The sequence below is a fragment of the Peromyscus eremicus genome, chromosome 8a (assembly GCF_949786415.1).
Source record: "Peromyscus eremicus chromosome 8a, PerEre_H2_v1, whole genome shotgun sequence".
Classification (NCBI taxonomy): Eukaryota; Metazoa; Chordata; class Mammalia; order Rodentia; family Cricetidae; genus Peromyscus; species Peromyscus eremicus.
Window position 1 is genome coordinate 73,574,224 of NC_081423.1, and position 21,832 is coordinate 73,596,055.

Genomic DNA, 21,832 nt, shown 5'->3' on the forward strand with positions numbered 1-21,832 from the left:
TTGGCAAAGAGTTATACTCCCTGGGCGTTAACAACATAGCTCAACTTCCCAGCACCTACAGTAGCAAGTGGGACACTGGAGGCACTCAGATCATGAGTGGCCAGAGAAATGATGCCACCAAGACACTGCACTGTCATCAGCAAAACTCCAGTGGCAAGAAAGTCACTCAGTACTACCCCTAAGGAAAGGAGAGATGATGACTTGAAGGAAGAGCTCTGATTAATACTGACTCGGAGTCTGGAGCCACTGTAGCCATGGAGTTCAAGTCTTAAGAGTGTTTGCACGGACTTTTCAATTGCTTTAATAATGCAGCACAGGACAGTCACAGCCCTCAAGAAAGGATGTTCAGATATAAAGTAAGAATAGCTACTGTTATCGACACCATGTGACAAAAATTATATAAACTATTTCAGATGCATTTATTTTATCTTATATCACAGGAAATGTAATAGATGTAAGTTGAAGAATCAAGTTCAAATTACAATATTGCCATAAGTCAACTAGTCTTTCGGCATCATCTCATGTAGAAATAGCAACACCTAGCCCAAAGGGCAATATGAAAAAGGAAGGGAGGAAGGAAGGAAGGAGGAAAGAAAGAAAGGAAAAGAAAACCCCAGTGTCTGTCTACTGGTTACTAGAATGACTAAGATCCCCATCTAGTGGTGGTTTGTCCTCATAGGACATAGGTCCTCAAGTCTCCCGGGAACACATCCAGATCTATACCGGATTTCACATAATGCCAAAACTAGCATTTTAAAAGAAATTCTATTTCAAAATGTTAAAATGTAAGTGTCCCACATTATTTCACTCACCTAAACATGCTGAGCAGTGCATTATTCAGTTACAGATGAACAAGAAGTAGAAACTAGCCTCAGAGACACAGATGCCAGAAGGTGAGTGTGCTGACAGAGGTGGACACAAGGGCACTGAGGAAGTATGGAGGAAGCAGGCCTATCCCAGAATCCAGAGCCATCACCTAACAGCAATAGAGCCTGGGGGGCCACTGGAGGTTTTTTCTTCCAGGAGCCTCACAAGGCAAACAATATTCATCTAATTTTTACACAAAAGTTAGAGAAAGTATATGACTTACCTATTATCACAAGCCAGGTGCAAAGTGTAACTTAAATTATTTTTCCTAGCATTCAAAACCAAGCCTTTTCTACTCTAGCATGCTATGAAATAAACTTATATGAAAAAGGTCATTCTCAATCCCACACTGGATGCATGTTAACAGTAGTAACATATTACCTTTTTACATGAAGACACCAGTATGGAAACTCGCATAATAGCATGAGTTTGATCTTATGCATCCAAATGGTAGTGTGTGTGTGTGTGTGTGTGTGTGTGTGTGTGTGTGTGTGTGTGTACGCGCGCCTCATTAATGCAGCTCTGTGAATGTGGGTGCATTCACATGGGTACATGGTGCCTCTAATTGGAAATCAATGTCAGGTCAGGTGTCTCTCCTTCCCTGCTTTCTCCCTTTAAGTTTTCCTCTTTCTTTCTTTCTTTCTTTCTTTCTTTCTTTCTTTCTTTCTTTCTTTCTTTCTTTCTTTCTTTCTTTCCCTTCCTTCCTTCCTTCCTTCCTTCCTTCCTTCCTTCCTTCCTTCCTTCCTTCCTTCCTTCCTTCCTTTCTTTTTGAGACAGCATGTTTTGGTGAATCTGAAACTGACCAGTTCAGCTAGGCTAGCTGGCCAGTGAGCTTTAGGGCTTTGATAATAAGAGTAGACTGCATTCTGGGGATCCAGTCTCAGGACTTCCTGCTTGCATGGTAGGCATTTTATTGAATAAGCAATCTCCCCAACCAAATCCAAGATTTTTTTAAATTTATTTTTTATGTACATTCCTTCTTCCATGCTTGCTTACTACCTTTTTTAAAAATTTACTTATGCATGTGTAGTGTGTGTTTGTGTAGTATGTGCACATGTGAGTGTGCAGCAAGTGCCTGTGGAAAGGTTTACATCAGGTGTGTTCCTTAATCATTCTCCATCTTCCATTTTGAGGAGGGGTCTCCTACTGAACCTGGGGATCAATGATCTGATCACTGATCTGATAGAGAGATTTGCCTATCTCCTCAGCATGGGGATGTCCAAAGGATGCCATCACACTAGACTTTTTACGTGGGGACTGGGGCTTACCAACAGAGCTATCATTCCAGCCCTGTTCCCCGTTCTTTTATAGAAGCTTGCAAGCCTTTTAATCAATAGAGGTCCCAGCAATGTTCTACACAAGTCACACATATGTCCCCACCACCTTGACAGAATGACACAGAAGTAAAACATTTTTTTCTTTTACTAAAAATATATTGTTTATCTAGCTTGCTAAGTCAGAAGAGAGGAAAGATTAGGTCAGCAAAACCAGAAACTGGAACACTACAGAACAGCATTTTGTTTTATAAGATTAATTTATTTCAAAAAAACTTTGCTTTGATATATCAGTCTCTTCTCTCACAACTTAATTAAACTATAATAATCAGAAATCTTGTCAGATTAAAAAAAATCTGCCCATCATGCATATAATCTTTGATTAACACTTGGTAATTCACAGTCTCAATAATTTCTAAAATGAGATATTTTACTATATTAAAAGAACTTTTAAAAAAGTAAAATAAGTAGGCATAAAATATATCAGAAATTATAGTAAGTATTAACAGGATGAAATTACCAGGCATGCCATAATGAAATTGATACAAATTTCAACTACTCCCCCCAAATAGTGTCATTTATTCTAAATGTCACCAACACAATTAATTTCTAAAGCTTTCTGAAGTCTTCTTAATGAAAATTGTGTCTTAAGGAAGCTAGAGACTTTTACTTCCTTTTATTTGCTTTTAGAACCATTTTAGTTTTAAAAAAACAATTATTTTGCCATTTTCTATTTATTTTTTTTTCTGTTCAATACCCCTCCATCAGCACTAAAACTGCATTTTTCTCTCTTTGTTTTTGGTTATGGGTGTTTTTACGTAAATATGTGGCTATATTCACTGATCTTTGATAGTTTCTGTATTTAAGTTTGAACTGGATACTCCTTTCCCACTCCAAGATAAATAAGTCAGTTCCATGTTTTTTTTTTTTGGGGGGGGGGCTTCTATGACTTCATGGACAAATCCTTGATAACCATCTTAGGATGACTGGAAAGGACAGACTCAAGCCTGACTCTTCTCCCTGGAAGATCATCCACCTGTCTGATCACACTTCCAAATGTTTTGCCACTCTGATTTGAGATGCAGCCTTCATTCACAGACTGATTCTTGCATTTGGATTAGTTCTTGTCATTTTCATTTGATTTCTTTGATTAGCTTATTTATTCATGCACTAAAATTAATTTATTGTAATTAATAGGCTTTATAACATGTTCCTACATCTGGTAAAACCAATTCTCCTTTGTTATTTTATTTAGCAACTTTTCTTAGCTGTTTTGGGTTTTTATATGTACATATTAATTCAAATTTTCCTTAATTAAAAAAAAACAAAGCAATGATATTTGTTAGAAAGCCATACTAGACTTATAAATTGAGAAGGTATGAAAATCATTCTAGACTTATAAATTGAGAAAATATTAGTACCTATTTTCATAACATTATTTTGAGTCAAAGAACTTAGTATATCTTCCTTTTGTTTATATCTTCTTTTGTGACTTCCTATAGGATTCTAAAGTTATCATAACAATCTTGTACAATTTTGTTATTTTTTTCAATACTTTCTTTCTCTTCTTAACTTAAGTAAGACCCCTTAAAAATCTGATTGGTGGACCCGAGTCCCATCCCTAGCACCCACTTAAAAGCTGAGTGCCACTGTAATCCCAGTGCTTCGGAACTTGAGAAGGGAGGGTCATTGAGGCTCGCTGGCCAGCAAGTATAGCAAATCTGTGAACTCCAGTTTTATTAAGAGATCTGGTCTTAAAACTAAGGTGGAGAATGATAGAGTACACCTGATGGCAACTTTCAGCACCCCCAGTATAGCCATGAACACACTTATGTATGCTCATTCACATGTGTATACACATATGAACACACACACTGTATAGCCATGAACACACTTATGTATGCTCATTCACATGTGTATACACATATGAACACACACACTGTATAGCCATGAACACACTTATGTATGCTCATTCACATGTGTATACACATATGAACACACACACTGGCACTCACGCAGCAGCTACTTTGTAAATGACAAAAAGATTTAACTGCAGTATCATCTAGAAAATGATTTCTCTCCTACTCCAAGCTCTGTAAACAATTAGATGTCTTACATGAAAAATGTTACTAGCAAGTCAATGGACAGCAGCACGTGTATACACACACACACACACACACACACACACACACACACACACACCCCTTTTTGCTATAAACCACACATCTGCAATATGTTGATTTATATACAAGTGCATCATAACACCTCAGCACACACAAGCATATGCTCTCCTTATCATAAACCATTAGATTTTTTTCTGCTGTCATTGCAAATATTAAAATAATACATCTTGAATACTCATAAGAGCTTTGTAAGCAGAGCCTAATTCCCACCCTTCCTTGACAGTGTGCTTCTGTATTTATTTCAAAGCACTTTACAAACTGCGAGGTCAAGAAACCCCAATGTCTTTCTAACTATTTGCCCTGAGTACAAAGATCACTAGAAGAAAAAGGAAGGACAAAGTGTGATACCAGTCAAGGAGAGATTAGTTGGTTTAATAGCAAGACTCCAAAATCTAATAATGACGATAATAATAGTAATTCATAAACTCCTAAGAGAGCTTCTTTTCAGAGGCTTCTGGCCATATAACAGGTCCCTGAAGGTGCATATGACTATTCCAATCAACACCGAGGGGACTGTTAGTTCACACTGAGTGTAAGGGCTTATCTTGTATAGTTAGAGGAGTGCAAAGGTGCTCATTGAGGCTCGTCCTAAAGGAGGGTACTGTTCCTCTTCCCAAGGATATAGGGGAGAAATGTTTACTGGCGGTAGGGGATTCACATGCTATACAAAATAGCCAGCTTCCAGGTAGAGCAGTTAGAAAATCTAGGGCACAACATGATTTGCTCAAAAAAGATGTGGCTAACTAGTCATACATATCTAAAGAAAAGAGTGTACAAAATCCCCTTTGAAATAAAAATTTAACACATTAGTAAGTGATTATGCACAATAGAAGAGTGTTAGTGGACACTCTGCTGCATCCCTGTGACACTAGCATGGAGAGGTTGGGGAAAGAGGCAGCTCACGAGTCTCAGGCCAGGGAAACCCTGTCTCGACAAAGTAACAAAAGCCTCCAAAAGAGAAAAAGGGGGAAAAAGGAGGTTAGAAAGAAAAATGAGAGAGGAACACAAAACATTTTAAGGATGGGCTTTTGGGGACCCATAGTAGTGGCAAACTCAAACCCAGGGTTTTATTAAAGGCAAGATATCTTTTTAAAGATATATTTGTATTTATTCTTTGAGAATATCATACATGTATATAATGTATTTTGATCATATACAACCCATTTCTTTCTCTAATTCTTCCCACAATCACTTTCCAACCTCATGTCTTCTTATTTTCCTATTCTCTGTTCTAAAAAGTAACCCATTGGATCCAATTGATGTTGCCCATATATGTGTGGGCGTGGTGCCACAGGAGATCTTCTAAAGACAGGTATTACAGTACTTTATGGTTGGCAAGAGGTAATTTAGCAAACATACAGAATATCTGCTCATGAATGCCACCATGGATAGTTCATCTAGCTGGCACTTCCTGGCATATGTGCAGATCTTTTTATGTCAACTTGATACAAGTTAGAGTTACCAGAGGAGGGAATTTCAATTAAGAAAATGCCTCCATAAGATTCAGCTGTAGGCAAGCCTGTAAGGCATTTTCTTAATCAGTGATTGATGGAGGAGGGCCCAGCCATTGTGGGTGGTGCCATACCTGGGCTGGTGGTCCTGGGTTCTATAAGAAAGCAGGCTGAGCAAGCCACGAGGAACAAGCCAGTAAGCAGCACTCCTCCATGGCCTATGCATCAGTTCCTATGCATCTAGGTTCTTGCCCTGTTTGGGTTCCTGTCCTGACTTCCTCTGATGAATAGTGATGTGGAAGTGTAAGCCAAATAAACCTTTTCTTCCTCGACTTGCTTTTGGTCACGGTGTTTCGTCACAGAAATAGTAACCCTAACTAGAACAGTACAGAATTGCACAACAGTAGAAAGAGTGCTGGCCCAGAGGCCTGAGTTCCACCTCTGCTGCCAACTAGTCAAGACATTTGAGAAGCCACAAACTCGGCCCCAGTTTCTCCATATGTGGAACAGCAAGCACATGCATGTCATAATTGTCATAAGAAAGTACTACTGTGCTTTTGGGAGCGGGGTGCGGATTTTGTTTCTGATATACACATGCCTCTTAAGATGAGTCTGGCATGGGGCATCCTGCAATCAGTTCATCTGTGAGGGACCAGAGTGGGAAAAGCATACCAGTGTAACCACCTCACTCTAAAGTCATTTCAGAAGAGAGCGAGGGCCTAGCGATGCTGACTACCGAACAAAACAAGACAAAAACAACAACAAGAAAAAAAACTGTGATACACGTGATTTGACAGACGATTTAGAAAAGCCCAACACTGAATCTCATATTAGAAAACAAATATCCCTTGTTGTGAAGTAAGACCTACAGGCTCAAATCATCCTTGAAGAAAACAAAATGTGCAGCTTTAGAAATAGAAGCAACCTGTTGTATACCACACCAGGGCAGAGACTCAACATCAACTATTATATAAATCACGAGTCATTTAAGAACACTAGCGTGGCGGCTTTTGTGCAAGAAAACTACTCTCCCTCTTGAGTGTTCATTTTTGCCCTCTCGGTTCCTTACTTTGTCTCCTCTCTTAAGTCTTTAAAAAAAAAAAGGATGGGGGGATTAGGACGCCTCCCTTCACTTTACTTAACTGATCCTCTTTAAGTGATGTGGAATTTTCATATGGCCAAGAAATAAAAGGTGAATGAAAGAGCTATTTCACTCTCTCTACTCGTATTCAAAGGCAATGTTTGCTCTGCTAGTGCAGTTTTCAAGAATTCAAGCAGCTTAGAAATGCTGCTCATTTTTCCTGGGGGTGGGCACGCAAGAATCTGCCAATAGCACACAGCCTAATCTTGTGGTAGATACTGGAAAATGCCTAAACACACACACACACACACACACACACACACACACACACACACACACAAAAAAAAAAAAAAAAAAAACCAAAAAAAAAAAAAAACAAAACAAAAAAAACCAAAAAAACCCAAGATTTTAGGGCTTTGTGAAACATGAGCTCTTCACAGCAGTTTCCTGAAACAGCCCCAACATCTTCCTGTTTGCTTTCATTTGTGTGTTCCTCCATCAATAACTAAGTTCAATCACATGTAGGTAATGTACAAAATTCTGGTCCTTGGTGAATAAGCCAAGGTTTCTGCTGTCAGTGGTGTGAGAAAACAATAAAGAGCTACAATAAAATGTGTTATGTTTCAGATACTGGAAGGTCATGTCAAAGGAGACTGGGCAAAGAAAGGCAAACCTAGACTCGCTGATACCCGACCAATAGTGAGCCATGACCGGGAAGACATGAGACAAATGGTTCCTGAAGAGCAGCACACATTTGGGTAGCTACAGAACACGAAGTGTAGCTAGACCATAGTGAATAGAGACAGGACAGGAGGGAGGGTCCAGAGGGAGGCGAGGTCTACATTCTGTAATCTTGTGCAAAAAGGAAAGGAGCTCGATGTTCATTCAAAGCATAGCTTGACTATTCACTGGAGATTGGGATTTGCCTTTTGACTTTATTCAGTCTTTAACCAGCTAAGGTTGGGCTCTCTGATTCTACATTTCCCCTTGGTTTTGTGCCTTTGTCTTTAACATGGCTTATTCCAATAGGTAGATTGTTCTTTAGCTCAAATAGAATATCCATCAGTCCATTTCAGACATGATAGGTGTGTGCTGTGTGCTGTGTGTGTGTGTGTGTGTGTGTGTGTGTGTGTGTGTGTGTGTATGTGTACTCATGTCTAATTTGATCAGGATTGGCTATAACAAGGCCGTACTACAAAATGAAAACATAAGGTTCCACAGCAAATAACTACTAACAAATTCAAGACAGAAACAAGCAGAGAATCAAATCAAGTTCAAGGACCATCTTATTATAGAGGAACACTTTAAGAGCAGTGTCCTGTAGGACTGGAAAAGTGACATATTCATGGAGGTGGCTTTACTATAATAAATGTTACATGAATGAAGAGCATGTATAAATGCATGCTTTCTTTTCATCACATCTGTTACTTATACAAGCTCATTAAGGCCCATGTAAGAGGACCAGTCCATCAAAAAGGCATAAAAGCAGCTGTCGGGAAATAAGGAAGAAGGACACCAAGAGATTCTGAAGCAACTTTATGGCATTGCTATGCACTAATTGGGATACAGTGATTATCTAGCCTGCTTCCAACTAAATTACAACTCATTTTTCTTACTACTTATATAAATATGTATTCCTTCCTACTGCGAACCCAATTATTATAATAAATAGCTCCAAAATAAACAGCTGCTATTTCTATTAAAATAATTGCTAGTTATCTTGCATTGCTGGATGAATCTAGGAATTTTATTAAGCAAACAAACTGCTAGGAAATACAGATCAATAGCTACCATATTTAGGCTGAAGCTACAATTATATTATGCTTTTAAAATACTGAAAAATGCTGGGCAATGGTGGTGCACGCCTTTAACCCCAGCACTCGGGAGGCAGAGCCAGGCAGATCTCTGTGAGTTCGAGGCCAGTGTGGTCTATAGAGCGAGATCTAGGACAGGCACCAAAACCATACAAAGAAACCCTGTCTCAAAAAACCAAAAAAAAAAAAAAAAAAAAATTACTGAAAAATGTGGGCCAGGCATTATGGTGAACACCTTTAACCTCAGCACTAGGGTTGGGGGATAGCAGAGGCAGGCAGATCTCTGAGTTTGAGACCAGCCTGGTCTACACAGCAAGTTCCAGGACAGCCAGGGCTACACAGAGAAATTCCGTCTCAAAAAAAAAAAAAAGAATAAATTAACTAATTAACTAAAAAATTTTTCCGATTACATATAAAATGTAACTGTCAACCAAACTTTAAAACTCCAACTTCATCATCTCTAAGTTTTTAGAAAAACAACAACCAGGTTAGACAATAATATGTGAATATCAAAAGGTTTATATGACTATTTTAACTTATAAATGTAAAACTAGACATGGCCATCACTAATTAGAAGGAGTTTACAAGGTTGAATTATTTTCTGCTGAAAAATGACATTGGACATTAAGTGTCAAATCTTTAGTGCCAGTCCAAGCTTTACATTTTAAATGTGTAATCGTACTTCTAGCTGGAGAACAGGGTTAGACTAGCCCCGAGGAATTCACATTCCATCCATGGTGGAACACTACCCAGCATTAGTTACCACAGTGATTTATGCAACATCACAAACACACTCAGACTCACCAAATTATAGCCTAGGGTTAAGCATTCAAAGTTTTAGAGAAAAACAAATACATTTCAGCATTTCTTAATACTGCATTATTCTTCTAGCTGTATATATCAATCTCGTATTATAAGATCCTTGAGCTCAGGCCTCCACACTGTTTTCTGACTTCAATCTTCTATTTAATTCTAGTTTGTTCTAGCTCAGAAATCATTTTAAAATGTCCTACCTTATAAATAGACAACTTAGCACATGAATGATTTTAATCAAGGCAGGAGACAATTTTCCTGATATTGAAAAGGAAATTGGTGTTTTGTTGTTACCATTGTCCACTGCAAAACTGCTTTTTATACAGAGCAGGGAAAAATACCAAGAAGCAAAGAGTCACAAACATTTTAAGTGTAAGCTCCAGCTCTGACTCTACCCCTCTGACTTTCCTTGTACAAGTTACTTCAATACTCTCAGTCTGTTTGTTCTTCAGCTATAGAATGGGAAGACTGGCCTCACTTGTGGACGATCTTGAGAGAGGGTGGGGGCAGGGACTATGTTCCTAGAATCAAGCCTCTCCTTTGTGGCCTTCCTTCCTCCCTCCACGTCTTCGCCACTGCCTGGCGCTGACTATAGTCACGTTTCTATTGGCTCTGCTCTCTTCGCTTTTGTCCTGCCGAGCTTCCAGATGGTACCCCAAATGAAGCATACTCTTTGGGTTGACACAGCAGACAGAAGTGAGCTCACATGTCTGTGGCTAAGTTTCAGCTATGGTGATTTGCTCATGTACTAGAGGAACAAACTGGAAGTTATATGTATTAAAAATAACAGTAGACTTATTTCTCATGTTGGGCACATATACAGAACGGTGACTCTATACATCCAAATTACCTGGTTCTGTGTTGAGAAGGTCTAGATATAATGACTACTTCTGGATTCTAAGTTTTATTTCTAAATATCACTCTCCACTAAAGGAAGCCAAACCCCTGCAGTAATGGCTGGTGCCAAGGTTAGAGCAGGAAAATGGAAGAGAAGCATGACAACAGGAAAATCTACCCTTAGAATAGGAATTCATGGGTCTGTACTGATTATTACACAGAATCAAAAAGATGCAAAGGAGTAACACTCTGCCTTGCAGATAATCCCAACAGCTACTCCCCACCAGGTACGGTGGTATATGTCTGTATGTAATTGGAGTGCTGAAGGCTGATACAGAAGGATCGTTAGTTTGAGGACAGCCTGGGGTTCTTTGGGAGGCCGTCTCAAAACAAAAATAAAAACAAACCAATCCTTGAAGATACATGTACTGGCTGGTTTTGTGTGTCAACTTGACACAAGGTAGTTATCAGAGAGGAAGGAGCCTCAACTGAGGAAATACCTCCATGAGATCCAGCTGTAGGGCATTTTCTCAATTAGTGATCAATGAGGAGGGCCCAGCCCGTTGTGAGTGGTGCCATTCCTGGGCTGGTGGTCCTGAGTGCTATAAGAAAGCAGGCTGAGCAACCCAGAGGAAGCAAGCTATGTAAGCAGCTCCCTTTCATGGCCTCTGCACCAGCTCTTGCCTCTGGGATCCTGCCCTGTTTGAGTTCCTGTCCTGTCAATGATGAACAGCAATGCTGAAGTATAAGCCAAATAAACCCTTTCCTCCCCAACTTGCTTTTTGGTCATGGTGTTTTGTCATGGCAATAGAAACCCTAACTGAGACATTATATCTTAGTAAAGAGATAAAAACCTCACAGTCATGAAGCAAGTTGACACTATGTGACTTCTAAAGGAATTCAATGAGACAAGCACCTCACTTCTGTTATGTTTCCCTCAGAGGCTCATAAACCATGAAAAGCATCACACATAAAAATCACCAAAAAAAAAAGCATACCGAGGGACACTATAGCAATTAACCAGCCACCACTATTTAAAAAAATTATCAAGGCCATGTGGAAAGGTTAATGAACTATTTCAGACTGGTGAAAACTAAAGAGGCCGGACACCTAAAAACAAGGGGCCATCTTGGAGTGGATTATAGACCTAAGTTGGAAATAACTGGGACAAGTGGTGTCTTAGGGTTTCTGTTGTTGTGAAGAGACACTATGACAAAGGCAAGTCTTATAAAGTAAAACCATTTCTTTGAGTGGCTTACAGTTTCAAAGGTTCAGTTCATTATCATCATGGCAGGACATGGCGACATGCACGTAGACACGGTGCTAGAGAAGGAGCTACATCTTGATCACACAGGCAACTGGAAATGAGCTAAGCTAGGCCTAACTTGAACACAGGAGACCTCAAAGCCTGCCTCCACAGGGACACACTTCCTCCAACGAGGCCACACCTATTCCAAGGAGGTCCAACCTCCTAATAGTGCTACTCCCTAAGAGCTCATGGGGGCCAATTATATTCAAACTACCATAAGTGGTATTAACTTAAGCAGAACCCATGGATTCCTTGGTGTGAAGTTCTAAAGGTCCATGTTCCTTCAAATCCTCATGTTGAAGCCCGAGCCCCATTGCAGCTCTATTGGGATTAGAGTTATTAAGGTTAAATGAGATCATAACAGAGAACAAATGATGAATCAGATGCAGTTAGTGTGCCCATAAGAAAGGCATCACAAAGCTTGCTGACTTCTCCCAGGCATGCTAATATACATGTCCGCTACAATGCTGGAGAAGATGTGGAGCTAGGGGAACTCTCCTCCACTGCTGGTGGGAATGCAAGCTTGTACAGCAACTTTGGAAATCAATATGGCGCTTTCTTAGAAAACTGGGAATCAATCTCCCTCAAGACCCAGCTATACCACTCTTAGGCATATTCCCAAGGAATGCTCAATCATACCACAAGGGCACATGCTCAGCTATGTTCATATTAGCATTGTTTGTAATAGCCAGAACCTAGAAACAACCTAAATGCCCTTCAACTGAAGAATGGATAAATAAAATGTGGTACATATACACAATGGAATACTACTCAGCAGAGAAAAACAATGATATCATGAGGTTTGCAGGCAAATGGATGGATCTAGGAAAAATCATCCTGAGTGAGGTAACCCAGACTCAGAAAGACAAACATGGTATGTACTCACTCATAGGTGGATACTAGATGTAAAACAAAGATGACTAGACTGCTACTCACAACTCCAGGGAGGCTATCTAGAAAACAGGACCCCAAGAAATACACAGGGATCGCCCAACGACAGAGAAATGGATGAGATCTACATGAGCAAACTGGACGTGACGGGGGGTAATGAAGGGCAAGGGTTGAGGGAAAGAGAGTTTAGGGGAGCGGGAGATCCCAGCTGGATCAAGAACAGAGAGGGAGAACAAGGAATAAAAGACCATGATAAATGAAGACCCCATGGGAATAGGAAGAAGCAAAGTGCTAGAGAGGCCCACAGAAATCCATAAAGATACCTCCACAATAGACTACTGGCAATGGTCAAGAGACAGCCCAAACTGACCTACTCTGGTGATAGGATGGCTGAACACCCTAATTGTCCTGCTAGAAACCCCATCCAATGACTGAGGGAACCGGATGCAGAGATCCACAGTCAGGCCCCAAATGGAGCTCCAGGAGTCCAATTGGCGAGAAAGAGGAGGATTTGTATGAGTGAGAATTGTTGAGACCAAGGTTGGATAAAGCACAGGGACAAATAGCCAAACGAATGGAAACACATGAACTATGAACCAATAGCTGAGGAGCTCCCAACTGGATCAGGCCCTCTGGATAAGTGAGACAGTTGATTAGCTTGATCTGTTTTGGAGGCATCCAGGCAGTGGGACCAGGTCCTGTACTCAGTGCATGAGTTGGCTGTTTGGAACCTGGGGCTTATACAGGGACACTTGGCTCAGCCTGGGAGGAGGGGACTGGACCTGCCTGGACTGAATCTACCAGGCTGAACTCAATCCTCAGGGGAGTCTTTGCCCTGGAGGAGATGGGAATGGGGGGGTGGGCTGCGGGGAAGGCGGGGAGGGGGGGCCTGGGAGGGGGGAGGACAAGGGAATCTGTGGCTGATATGTAAAATTAAATTAAATTATATTAAAAAAAAAAGTGGGGGAGTACCCTCATAAGAAAATGGAGTAGCCAGCACCTTGATCTTGGTTCCCAGCCTCCAGAAACATAATCTATTCATTGAGTAACCTAGTCAGAAGTGTTAGTTATCGCGGCCCAAGGTGACAGCATGGTAATATTGGATCGATACTAAATACCTGATTTTGTGTCCTTGTAATCAATAGTCCTGTTAAGTATTAAGTTTACAGTTCCAGAATATCATGTCTGCTCTCTTCTCAAATGGTATAAAGATCTTTAAGATTAGGGAAACTAGGTGAAGGATAAGTAGGAAATGTATTATTTCTGCAACATTTATGTAACTTTTAAAATTATTTCAAAGTAAAAATTGGAGATTGAAATATTTTAATTATCATCCAGAAACATTTTTATAAACATGAACTGTCCTTTTACATTATCATATGGGAATTAGATTGGTGCCTATTTTATTTTATTAAAAGAGAAATCTAGAAAGATCCACATCACTTTACTGCAATCAAAATGGCTGTAGCTCATATATTCACATTCAATTAATAAATAAAAGCATTCATGATTACAACTCTATTAATGACATATTTATACAATTGCTTTGAATAATCAATCTAGATAAAAAAAAAAAAACACCTGGAGAGAGGAAAAAGGTTGAAGGAAATATACTGTTGGCTTCAAGCACATTAATGTCAATATAAGATTTGTTTAAAATTTACAAGTATTCTGTCTGCATGTATGTGTGTGCACCATGTGTGTGCAGTGTGTAAAGAGGCTAGAAAAGGGTATCAGAGCCTCTGGGACTGGAGTAAAAGCTCTGAGTCCTCAGTTGAGTGCTGGGAACTGAACCCAGGTCTTCTGCAAGAACAGCAAAAGCTCTTAACCTCTGAGCCATATCTCTAGCCCCCTAGGATGGAATTTGAGTCTACGATGCAGAAAATTAAAACATGACAGCTCTTATCCTGGAAATTTGACCATCTGGTATAAGAATCAAAGCACATACAGAGGGAAAGGGTGATCAAACACTGCCCTAACAAAATGGAAGCGAATTTGTAGAGTAAGAGTTTTGTCACTTGAGTGACAATGTACTGGAGTGCTATACTAGACAATGACTTGGTGGCCCCTAGTCAGTTACGTATTCAAGGTCTCCATCTCCTCCTCGACTACTGCTACAGCTGCCTCCTCATCTCTGCCTCCACCCTTGTCCCGTGCAGTCTCACCATGTGACTAGCATCTTCCTCTTCCTTCAGTGTGAATAAAATCAGATCAAGTCACTCCTGTGTTCCTAACAACTAAACTTCGTTTAGATATGGTTTAAATGGCGTTATCAGGTCTTTGTGTACCTGCTATGACCCCATTTCCTTCCACCACCAACTCATCTCATTATGCAAGGTTCACACTGACCTGGGTTTTTTGTTTTGTTTTGTTTTGGTTTTCTTTTGGGTTATTTAATCTTATCCAACCCACTCCTGCCTCTGGACTTGTGTACGACCTGAGACTGTTGTTTTGTGGGTAACTCTTTTTCACGGTTCAGGAGTAGGCTCAAATGTCACCTCTAGGAAGACCTTATTTTACCTCTTACAGAGAGACATAGCTTGAATATCCCTCCTCATTGTCACTCTCAATTACTTCATGACACCAGCTATTTTAAGAACAGACACTGTTATCTGAAATTCCCTTATTTACAGGTTTCTTTTTTGAGTCCTTCAGTAGACAGTGCAATCAATAACAACAGTGTTTGTGCTTGATTTATTTTGGATGATGCCTCAGCCAAATAAAAAGTGCAAGGAATCAATGTTGACTGACTTACAATTCTTTAGGCCTTCAGGTTACTAATACACAAAGTGGGGATGATTAGACCTACTCTAGCCATTAGAAATCAGACCTAGCTTTTACAAAATTCTTACTATGCCTGAAACAGTGGGAAAATCACTTTATATGCGTATCCTCATGAACTACTGTGATTTCTACTCACGAAATAAGGCCAGCAGGTTACGCAGAAGTTGTAATAAAATAAAATAGATGTAAGGACAAGACCACAGTAAAACCATCAATGCTTAACATCAGAATCTGCTCTTAATGCTATTTAATAGTGGTCTGTGTTTGTCCTATTAGAGAACTGAAGGAAGCTATTACGTATTTCCCGGGGGTCTCTGTCTGCACGATGCACACCCTTATTCCTTCACTCCCTCCTTTAAAGGCCCTCATAGCTTGGTCCTTCTGTTCTGAACAAACGCCAGTTTGCCAGAGGCTTGACGTTTTTGCTGGGCAAAAAGCAAAGGGGTGTCAGCGCAGTGGAAGACGTCTGCCCACGGGCTGAGAAGATGCAGAAGTCGAGAGTGTGGGAGTGGGATGCGGTTTGCGGTTTGTTCCTGAAGGAGGGAAGTTTGCCCGAGCTCAGGTCAGAGGTAGTGAGTGAGCCGCGGGGCTAGTGAGCTCCAAGTGGAAGCCCCGCGCGAGAGCTGCCGCTGGGGGCCGCTGGCTCGAGACAAAGGCTTGGTGGAGTTTGGGAAGATGGGTGTAAGTGTTACAGTGCAATCTCCAGTGAGGAGCTTGCATGCGGGGGGCCCACATGCATTCTCCACGAAGTAAATTCAAGAAGTACTAGGGGGAAACAAAGTGCCAGGCACAGCCACCTAGCAGAAAACGCGAACTTACCCTCTTCTGGCCGCCCGGCCTCCGTAGCCCGGCTGCTACCTGAGGAATCTGGTAGTCAAGGCAGCGGCGGGGCTCAGACCCGGTTACCGCGAGACACGGGAGGTCTCGCGAGATCTCGCTTAGCGGTCCTGACAGGCCGGCGTTCTTTCCGGGGGGTTATGGGAGGGCTTTGGTGTTCGCGATGGAGGTTCGTCGCCTGGTGTGGCCGGTGCTGGAGCCAGCCCGGGTGGTCGGGCCGGACGGTGGAGAGTGCGGGGCAGGTTCTTAGGTCCGGCTGGGATGGAGGTGCGGAGCGGGGACTGAGGCGGCTCGGGACATGGAAGCGCCTGAGCGGGGCCCGGGGAGCCGCGGTGCAGCCGCCCCGGCGGCCGAGGAGCGGCCACCCTTTCCAGCGCGCGCAGGAGGACGAGTGGCGGCGGCGGAACAAGACGGTGCTCACCTACGTGGCCGCGGCCGCCGTGGGCATGCTGGGGGCCTCCTACGCCGCCGTGCCCCTCTATCGGCTCTACTGCCAGGTAGGGAGGCGCGGGGTGCAGGGTGGAGCGTCCTGCGCCATCACCCTGCGGGGCCTCGGGATGGGGAGACCCAGGTGACCTGTCCAGGGGTCCCTTCGGCTCCAGACCCGGACAGATGTGCTCAAGGTCACAGTTCCGGTGATGATGGAGCGTGTGTACCACGCCTCGGAAGGAGTGAGCTTCCAGGCATTCTGTGAAGTACAGGGATAGGGTCCTCCTGGGGCTGTTAGTTACCTGGAGGTTCCACGGGACACCCCGTCCCTAAAAAAAAAAAAAAAGGATTATCCAACCTAAAATGCCAGTCGTACTGAGACCTACAGATAGGAAGTCATTGACACTCCTGCGTGTGTATGTTCACATGCTTTCGTCAGGCAAGGCTAGGTTAACGTTAGCATTTTTTAAAAAGTAACCTTAAAATCAAGTTCCATGTTTAACACTGGTATGTCCGAAAGAATGCCCTGGTACTGTGGAATCGCCAAGTTTTAGAGCAAGAAATAAGGAAGTAAATATAGGAAGCCAGTTTCTGAGCCAGTTAAAGTGTAACCCACCCAGACTATGATTGCCTTGGTTAGTAGGAGATCTGGGCTTGAGCCCAGGACATCATTTTAATGACTGTTTTCTACCTGTTTGTCAATTTTAGTTTAAACACCTAACTTGAGAAACTTCAATAATATATGTTCCAAATATTTATAAGGGGCTGATAATTAAGAACACTTAAATTGCTTTTTATTTAACTGACTTAAATTCTTTTGGGAAAAATAGTTCGTCTTAAAATTCAATCTCTTAAACATAAGTATACACTTACCTGTGAAATAAGGTCAAGTACTTGCCCTGTGATTTATCTTTTAGGATTAAAATGTAATTTGACAATGTTGAGAGAAATTGAATGAAGCTAAGTAACTTGTGTAACAAGTGAAAGATAATAAAATAGTAATACGGTAGTTTTAGGAGTCTTCCATTAGCCTAAAATTGGCTTTCTGTTTTCCTAGTGTAGGAAATGTAAATTATCTGGAAATCAGAATTCTGTTAACCTCAAGCAGCAGAAGAATGTCTTAGAAGTAGCATCACCCCCACATCTGATAAGGAAATCATAGCAATGAGGAAATGTCAAACAAAAATTACTGGTACTTTATGGTAGTTGACTGGGTAACCAAAAATAAAAAACTAAAAACGGGTCAGGTACTCATTAACTGATGAAGGATAAAAGATCTCTATGTATGTGGAGAATTACAGGTAAGTGTCAGAAAAATCATTGATCCACCCACATGGGGAAACATTTATGATGCCCAAGGAAAGCAGAATATAAAAATAAAACTATGAACTGATTTCAACCATAAAAGCTATAATACAGAAAAGGATAAACACATGGATATTTCTGTGTTTTGATTTAAATGACCAGGTTTGGATAAAATTTCTTTTTTTTCAGTGAATAATTGGTTATGTAAAATACACTAACAATAAAGGGAACTGTTTCATGAAAGGTTACACTTCAAATTTTTTCTTTATACTCAGTAATAATAGCTTGTCTTCAAAATCTGCTATTTTAAAATGACTTGGTGAAAAAATAGGAATCACTTTAACAAATATAGGCAAACCATTGACACAATTAAAGGAAATGATCAGGGGGAGTATACAGTTTGGCTCAAAGTAGAACATTCAGTTGTTTTTCAAATTTTACTTTTGTCCAGGAAATAAATGAAGATCTAAAAACCATTGCTTAACGTATCCAGTGTCTTGTTCTAGACTACGGGACTTGGAGGATCAGCAGTGGCTGGGCACTCATCAGACCAGATTGAAAACATGGTGCCTGTTAAGGATCGAATCATTAAGGTCACCTTCAATGCCGATGTGCATGCCAGTCTCCAGTGGAACTTCAGACCTCAGCAAACTGAGATATATGTGAGTGACTAATGGATTCATCTGTTAACCCATCTGTGCTAAAGTGTTACACCCTTCTAAACTCACTGAAAAATGCTAGTACACCCCATGAGTAATTACACTTGATAATATTCATGAGATAGAATTCATGAAATGGAATTCCTCAAGGAATATGTTAGTATTTTGAAATGTTTACTTTTTGAAAGTACCTTACATTTAAATGGAACTATGACATTTGAGGTTTCTGTGACAGTCTCACCCTATAGCCCAGGCCGACCTCAAACTCATGATCCTCCTACCTCAGCTTAGCCTTGTTTGCTATTATTCTTGATTTCTCATTACATTAACCTCTGTTTAAACAAAGGTTTTATTCAGTCAATTTGACTTTGGTTGTGAACTTACTGTAAATAGATTTAAGGTTAGTTTAACATTGATATCCCCTTAAAAATATTCAACCATGGCATTAAGATGTAATGAATTAGAGGTATAGAGGCATGTGTTATGTATGGTGCTGGCTATATTTTAACTTTTAATCAACTTAAAATAATGTCATGTGTTTGTAATCATGTGATTAAAAGTTGACTAAATCCTTTGGTCATTAATGTTGAGTTTAGCAGTGCCTAATCATGTTATATAGCTTTCCTAACTTTTACTATGGTATAAGTGATAATAGAAAAAATGTGGAGACTCATTGGTCATAATAAGTAATTTACTGGTTTATCAGAAGTATTTCTGTCTGTCAAAAAGAAAAAATACAATTTTGGGAAGAGGAGAAAGTATTGAGGTATGAACCAAGGGTCTTGTATGTGCTGGGGAAGCAGTCTACCACTGAGCTAAACATCTGCACTAAGAAAAAATTTTAAATATGTAAAGTAATTATTTCAATAGTAACAGTAGTCACATTATACTCCAGTATCATTGTATCCAAAATGCTTCTAAATTTTTACTAATTGCAGTCCTGGGAAGATTTGAGGTGAATGTTCAAATTGCATGGCAGTAAACAGGGTGATGGCGAATTGGTACAGGTGACAGAATGTCCAATGGAAATTTTTTACTGCTTTTGTTGCTGTTTTTAACTTCTCAAAGTATTAACTCCTTTTAGTTTAACAGATTTTGTTCAGTCAGTTTTACACTGGTTGTAAATTTAAGTTATTTAGAATTGAGGTAAGTTTAACATTGGCATCCTTTAAAAAATTTGGCAATCATGACATTCAGGTTTAACTGTTATCAAGTAGTTGGGCTTGAGCTGTGGTTTGCCTGGCTTGTCCTTGGACACATTTTAACTAATGGTAGATTATTTCTTGAAGACATCAGACAACTAACTGGGATATTCATAACTAATTCGTTACTGACATAAGCAAATACAATCTGAAACTAAGATAGGCTTGTGGCAATATTCACAGTACATTGCTTTAGGTAGTATGGCTCAATATATAGGAAAATAATATGACTCTTAATTTAGCAGAGGGAAATATTAGTATCAACTATATTGTGTATTTATTGAAACAGGTGGTACCAGGAGAGACTGCACTGGCATTTTATAAAGCTAAGAATCCTACTGACAAACCAGTAATTGGAATTTCTACATATAATGTTGTACCATTTGAAGCTGGACAGTATTTCAATAAAATACAGGTAAACTGAATAAACTTTATGATAAAAGTATGTGAAACTGCTTAATATGAATTAAATGCTTTTAATTCTAAAAGTTCATTTTCTGGCTGGGTCTTGTCTGTAATCCTTGTACTCAGTAGGCTGAGGAGGGAGCAGTGCCGTGAGGTAGAGTCTAGCCTGCAAATGGATATGCAGTGGGTTCTGAGCCAGGCTGGGCTATAGTGTGAAACCCTGGGGGGGGGGGGGGGGGAGATCAATCAATACTTCTTCTAAACATAAAGCTATTTTTCTAATCTTCATTACTTACACCATCTAGCTGGAGAGCGAAGCCAAATCTGTTTGCTTCTTTTGTTTGTTTGAGACAGGGTCTATGTATCCTGGCTGTCCTGTAGTTCTGTGGACCAGGATGACTCAAACTCAGAGATCCACCTGACTGCCTTCCAAGTGGTAGGATCAAAGGGCTGTATTACCACACCTGGCTACTGCATTTGCTTCTAAGATTAGAATTAAATTGTTTCCTAACCCTTAAAGCCAAACTCAGTCTGTGATGAAAAGATGCTGCTATCCTATGATGGTGCTTAAGGACAGAAAATGAATATTGCTTTTAATAGTAAGAGAGCAGGAGTGTTACTAACCAAGTGTCTTTCTGTAATTTGTAGTGCTTCTGTTTTGAAGAACAAAGGCTTAATCCACAAGAAGAAGTGGATATGCCAGTGTTTTTCTACATTGATCCTGAATTTGCAGAAGATCCAAGAATGGTGAATGTCGATCTCATCACTCTTTCTTACACTTTTTTTGAAGCAAAGGAAGGGCACAAGTTGCCAGTTCCAGGCTATAATTGAAGTAGCTTCCAAGACCTGCTTCACATTTGTGATTTTTGGAAAATCATGTATTGTGCTTTCTCAGAAGAGAAATATTCTACAGTAATGTATATTGAAACCTTGTATTTTAAATGGTTTTATTTCTTTCTTCCCAACTTCATTTATCCTATTTAAGACTGAGAGAATAGGTTCAAAACTCAGTCTGTAATGAAAGATGCTGCTATCTTGTCGTGGTACTTAAGGGCAGGGAGGTACTTAAGAGCTCTGTTTTAAGTAATAGAGAAGGAATATTACTCATCAAGCCTCTAAAAAATATATCCAATGTACTACAGGTGTGACTTTTAAAAACAGCATGAAGGGCCAGGGAGATGAATCACTGGTTAAATTATTTGCCCCATAGGCCTGACAACTTGAGTTCTGGTTCCTGGAACCAGCCTTAAAAGAGTGAATGCAGTAGCTCACATCTGTAATCCCAGAGTCCTTATGGTGAGATGGGAGGTTGAGCCAGGAAAATCTCCTTGCCTTTATATGCATGCTGTGGCTGCCCACACACATACACCAACTGCTTTAGTAGTTCACTTTAATTCTGTAGTTGCCTTCACACTTTTAACAATGCATCTGAAAACTTAGAAAATGTGCACAAGTGGTTTGTTTTAGTTCATAGAACTTATCACCAAGCAAGGTGGCTGCTACTTTCCTTCAGTATAAACTGACACTATTTAAAAATTGTTTTATTTTGTGAGTGTGTGGGGAAAGTGATGGACCCATGCTGCAGCACACATATGCTGGTCAGCGGACACGCTATGGGAGACGGCTCTCTTTCACCATGTGGCTTTTCAAGAGTCAAGGTTCTCAGACAAGGCAGCAAATGCCTTTACCTG

At 40.4% G+C, this 21,832-nt stretch overlaps 2 protein-coding genes across 2 annotated transcripts in view; one reads left to right on the forward strand and one right to left on the reverse strand.

Annotated features, from left to right (window-relative positions):
* The window catches only part of Stxbp4 (syntaxin binding protein 4), a 153,876-nt gene extending 137,366 nt beyond the window's left edge, over nt 1–16,510 (reverse strand). Inside the window, exon 1 of the mRNA XM_059271512.1 lies at nt 16,124–16,510. The gene's annotated coding sequence lies outside the window, so the exon portion shown is untranslated. The remainder of the gene's footprint in view (nt 1–16,123) is intronic.
* LOC131917584 (cytochrome c oxidase assembly protein COX11, mitochondrial) lies at nt 16,241–21,083 on the forward strand. Its single transcript, XM_059271511.1, has 4 exons — nt 16,241–16,638; nt 18,382–18,537; nt 20,026–20,151; nt 20,790–21,083. The coding sequence occupies exons 1-4, from the start codon at nt 16,282–16,284 to the stop codon at nt 20,970–20,972; spliced, it is 822 nt and encodes a 273-aa protein (XP_059127494.1). The 5' UTR covers nt 16,241–16,281; the 3' UTR covers nt 20,973–21,083.
* Nucleotides 21,084–21,832: the final 749 nt, after the last annotated feature.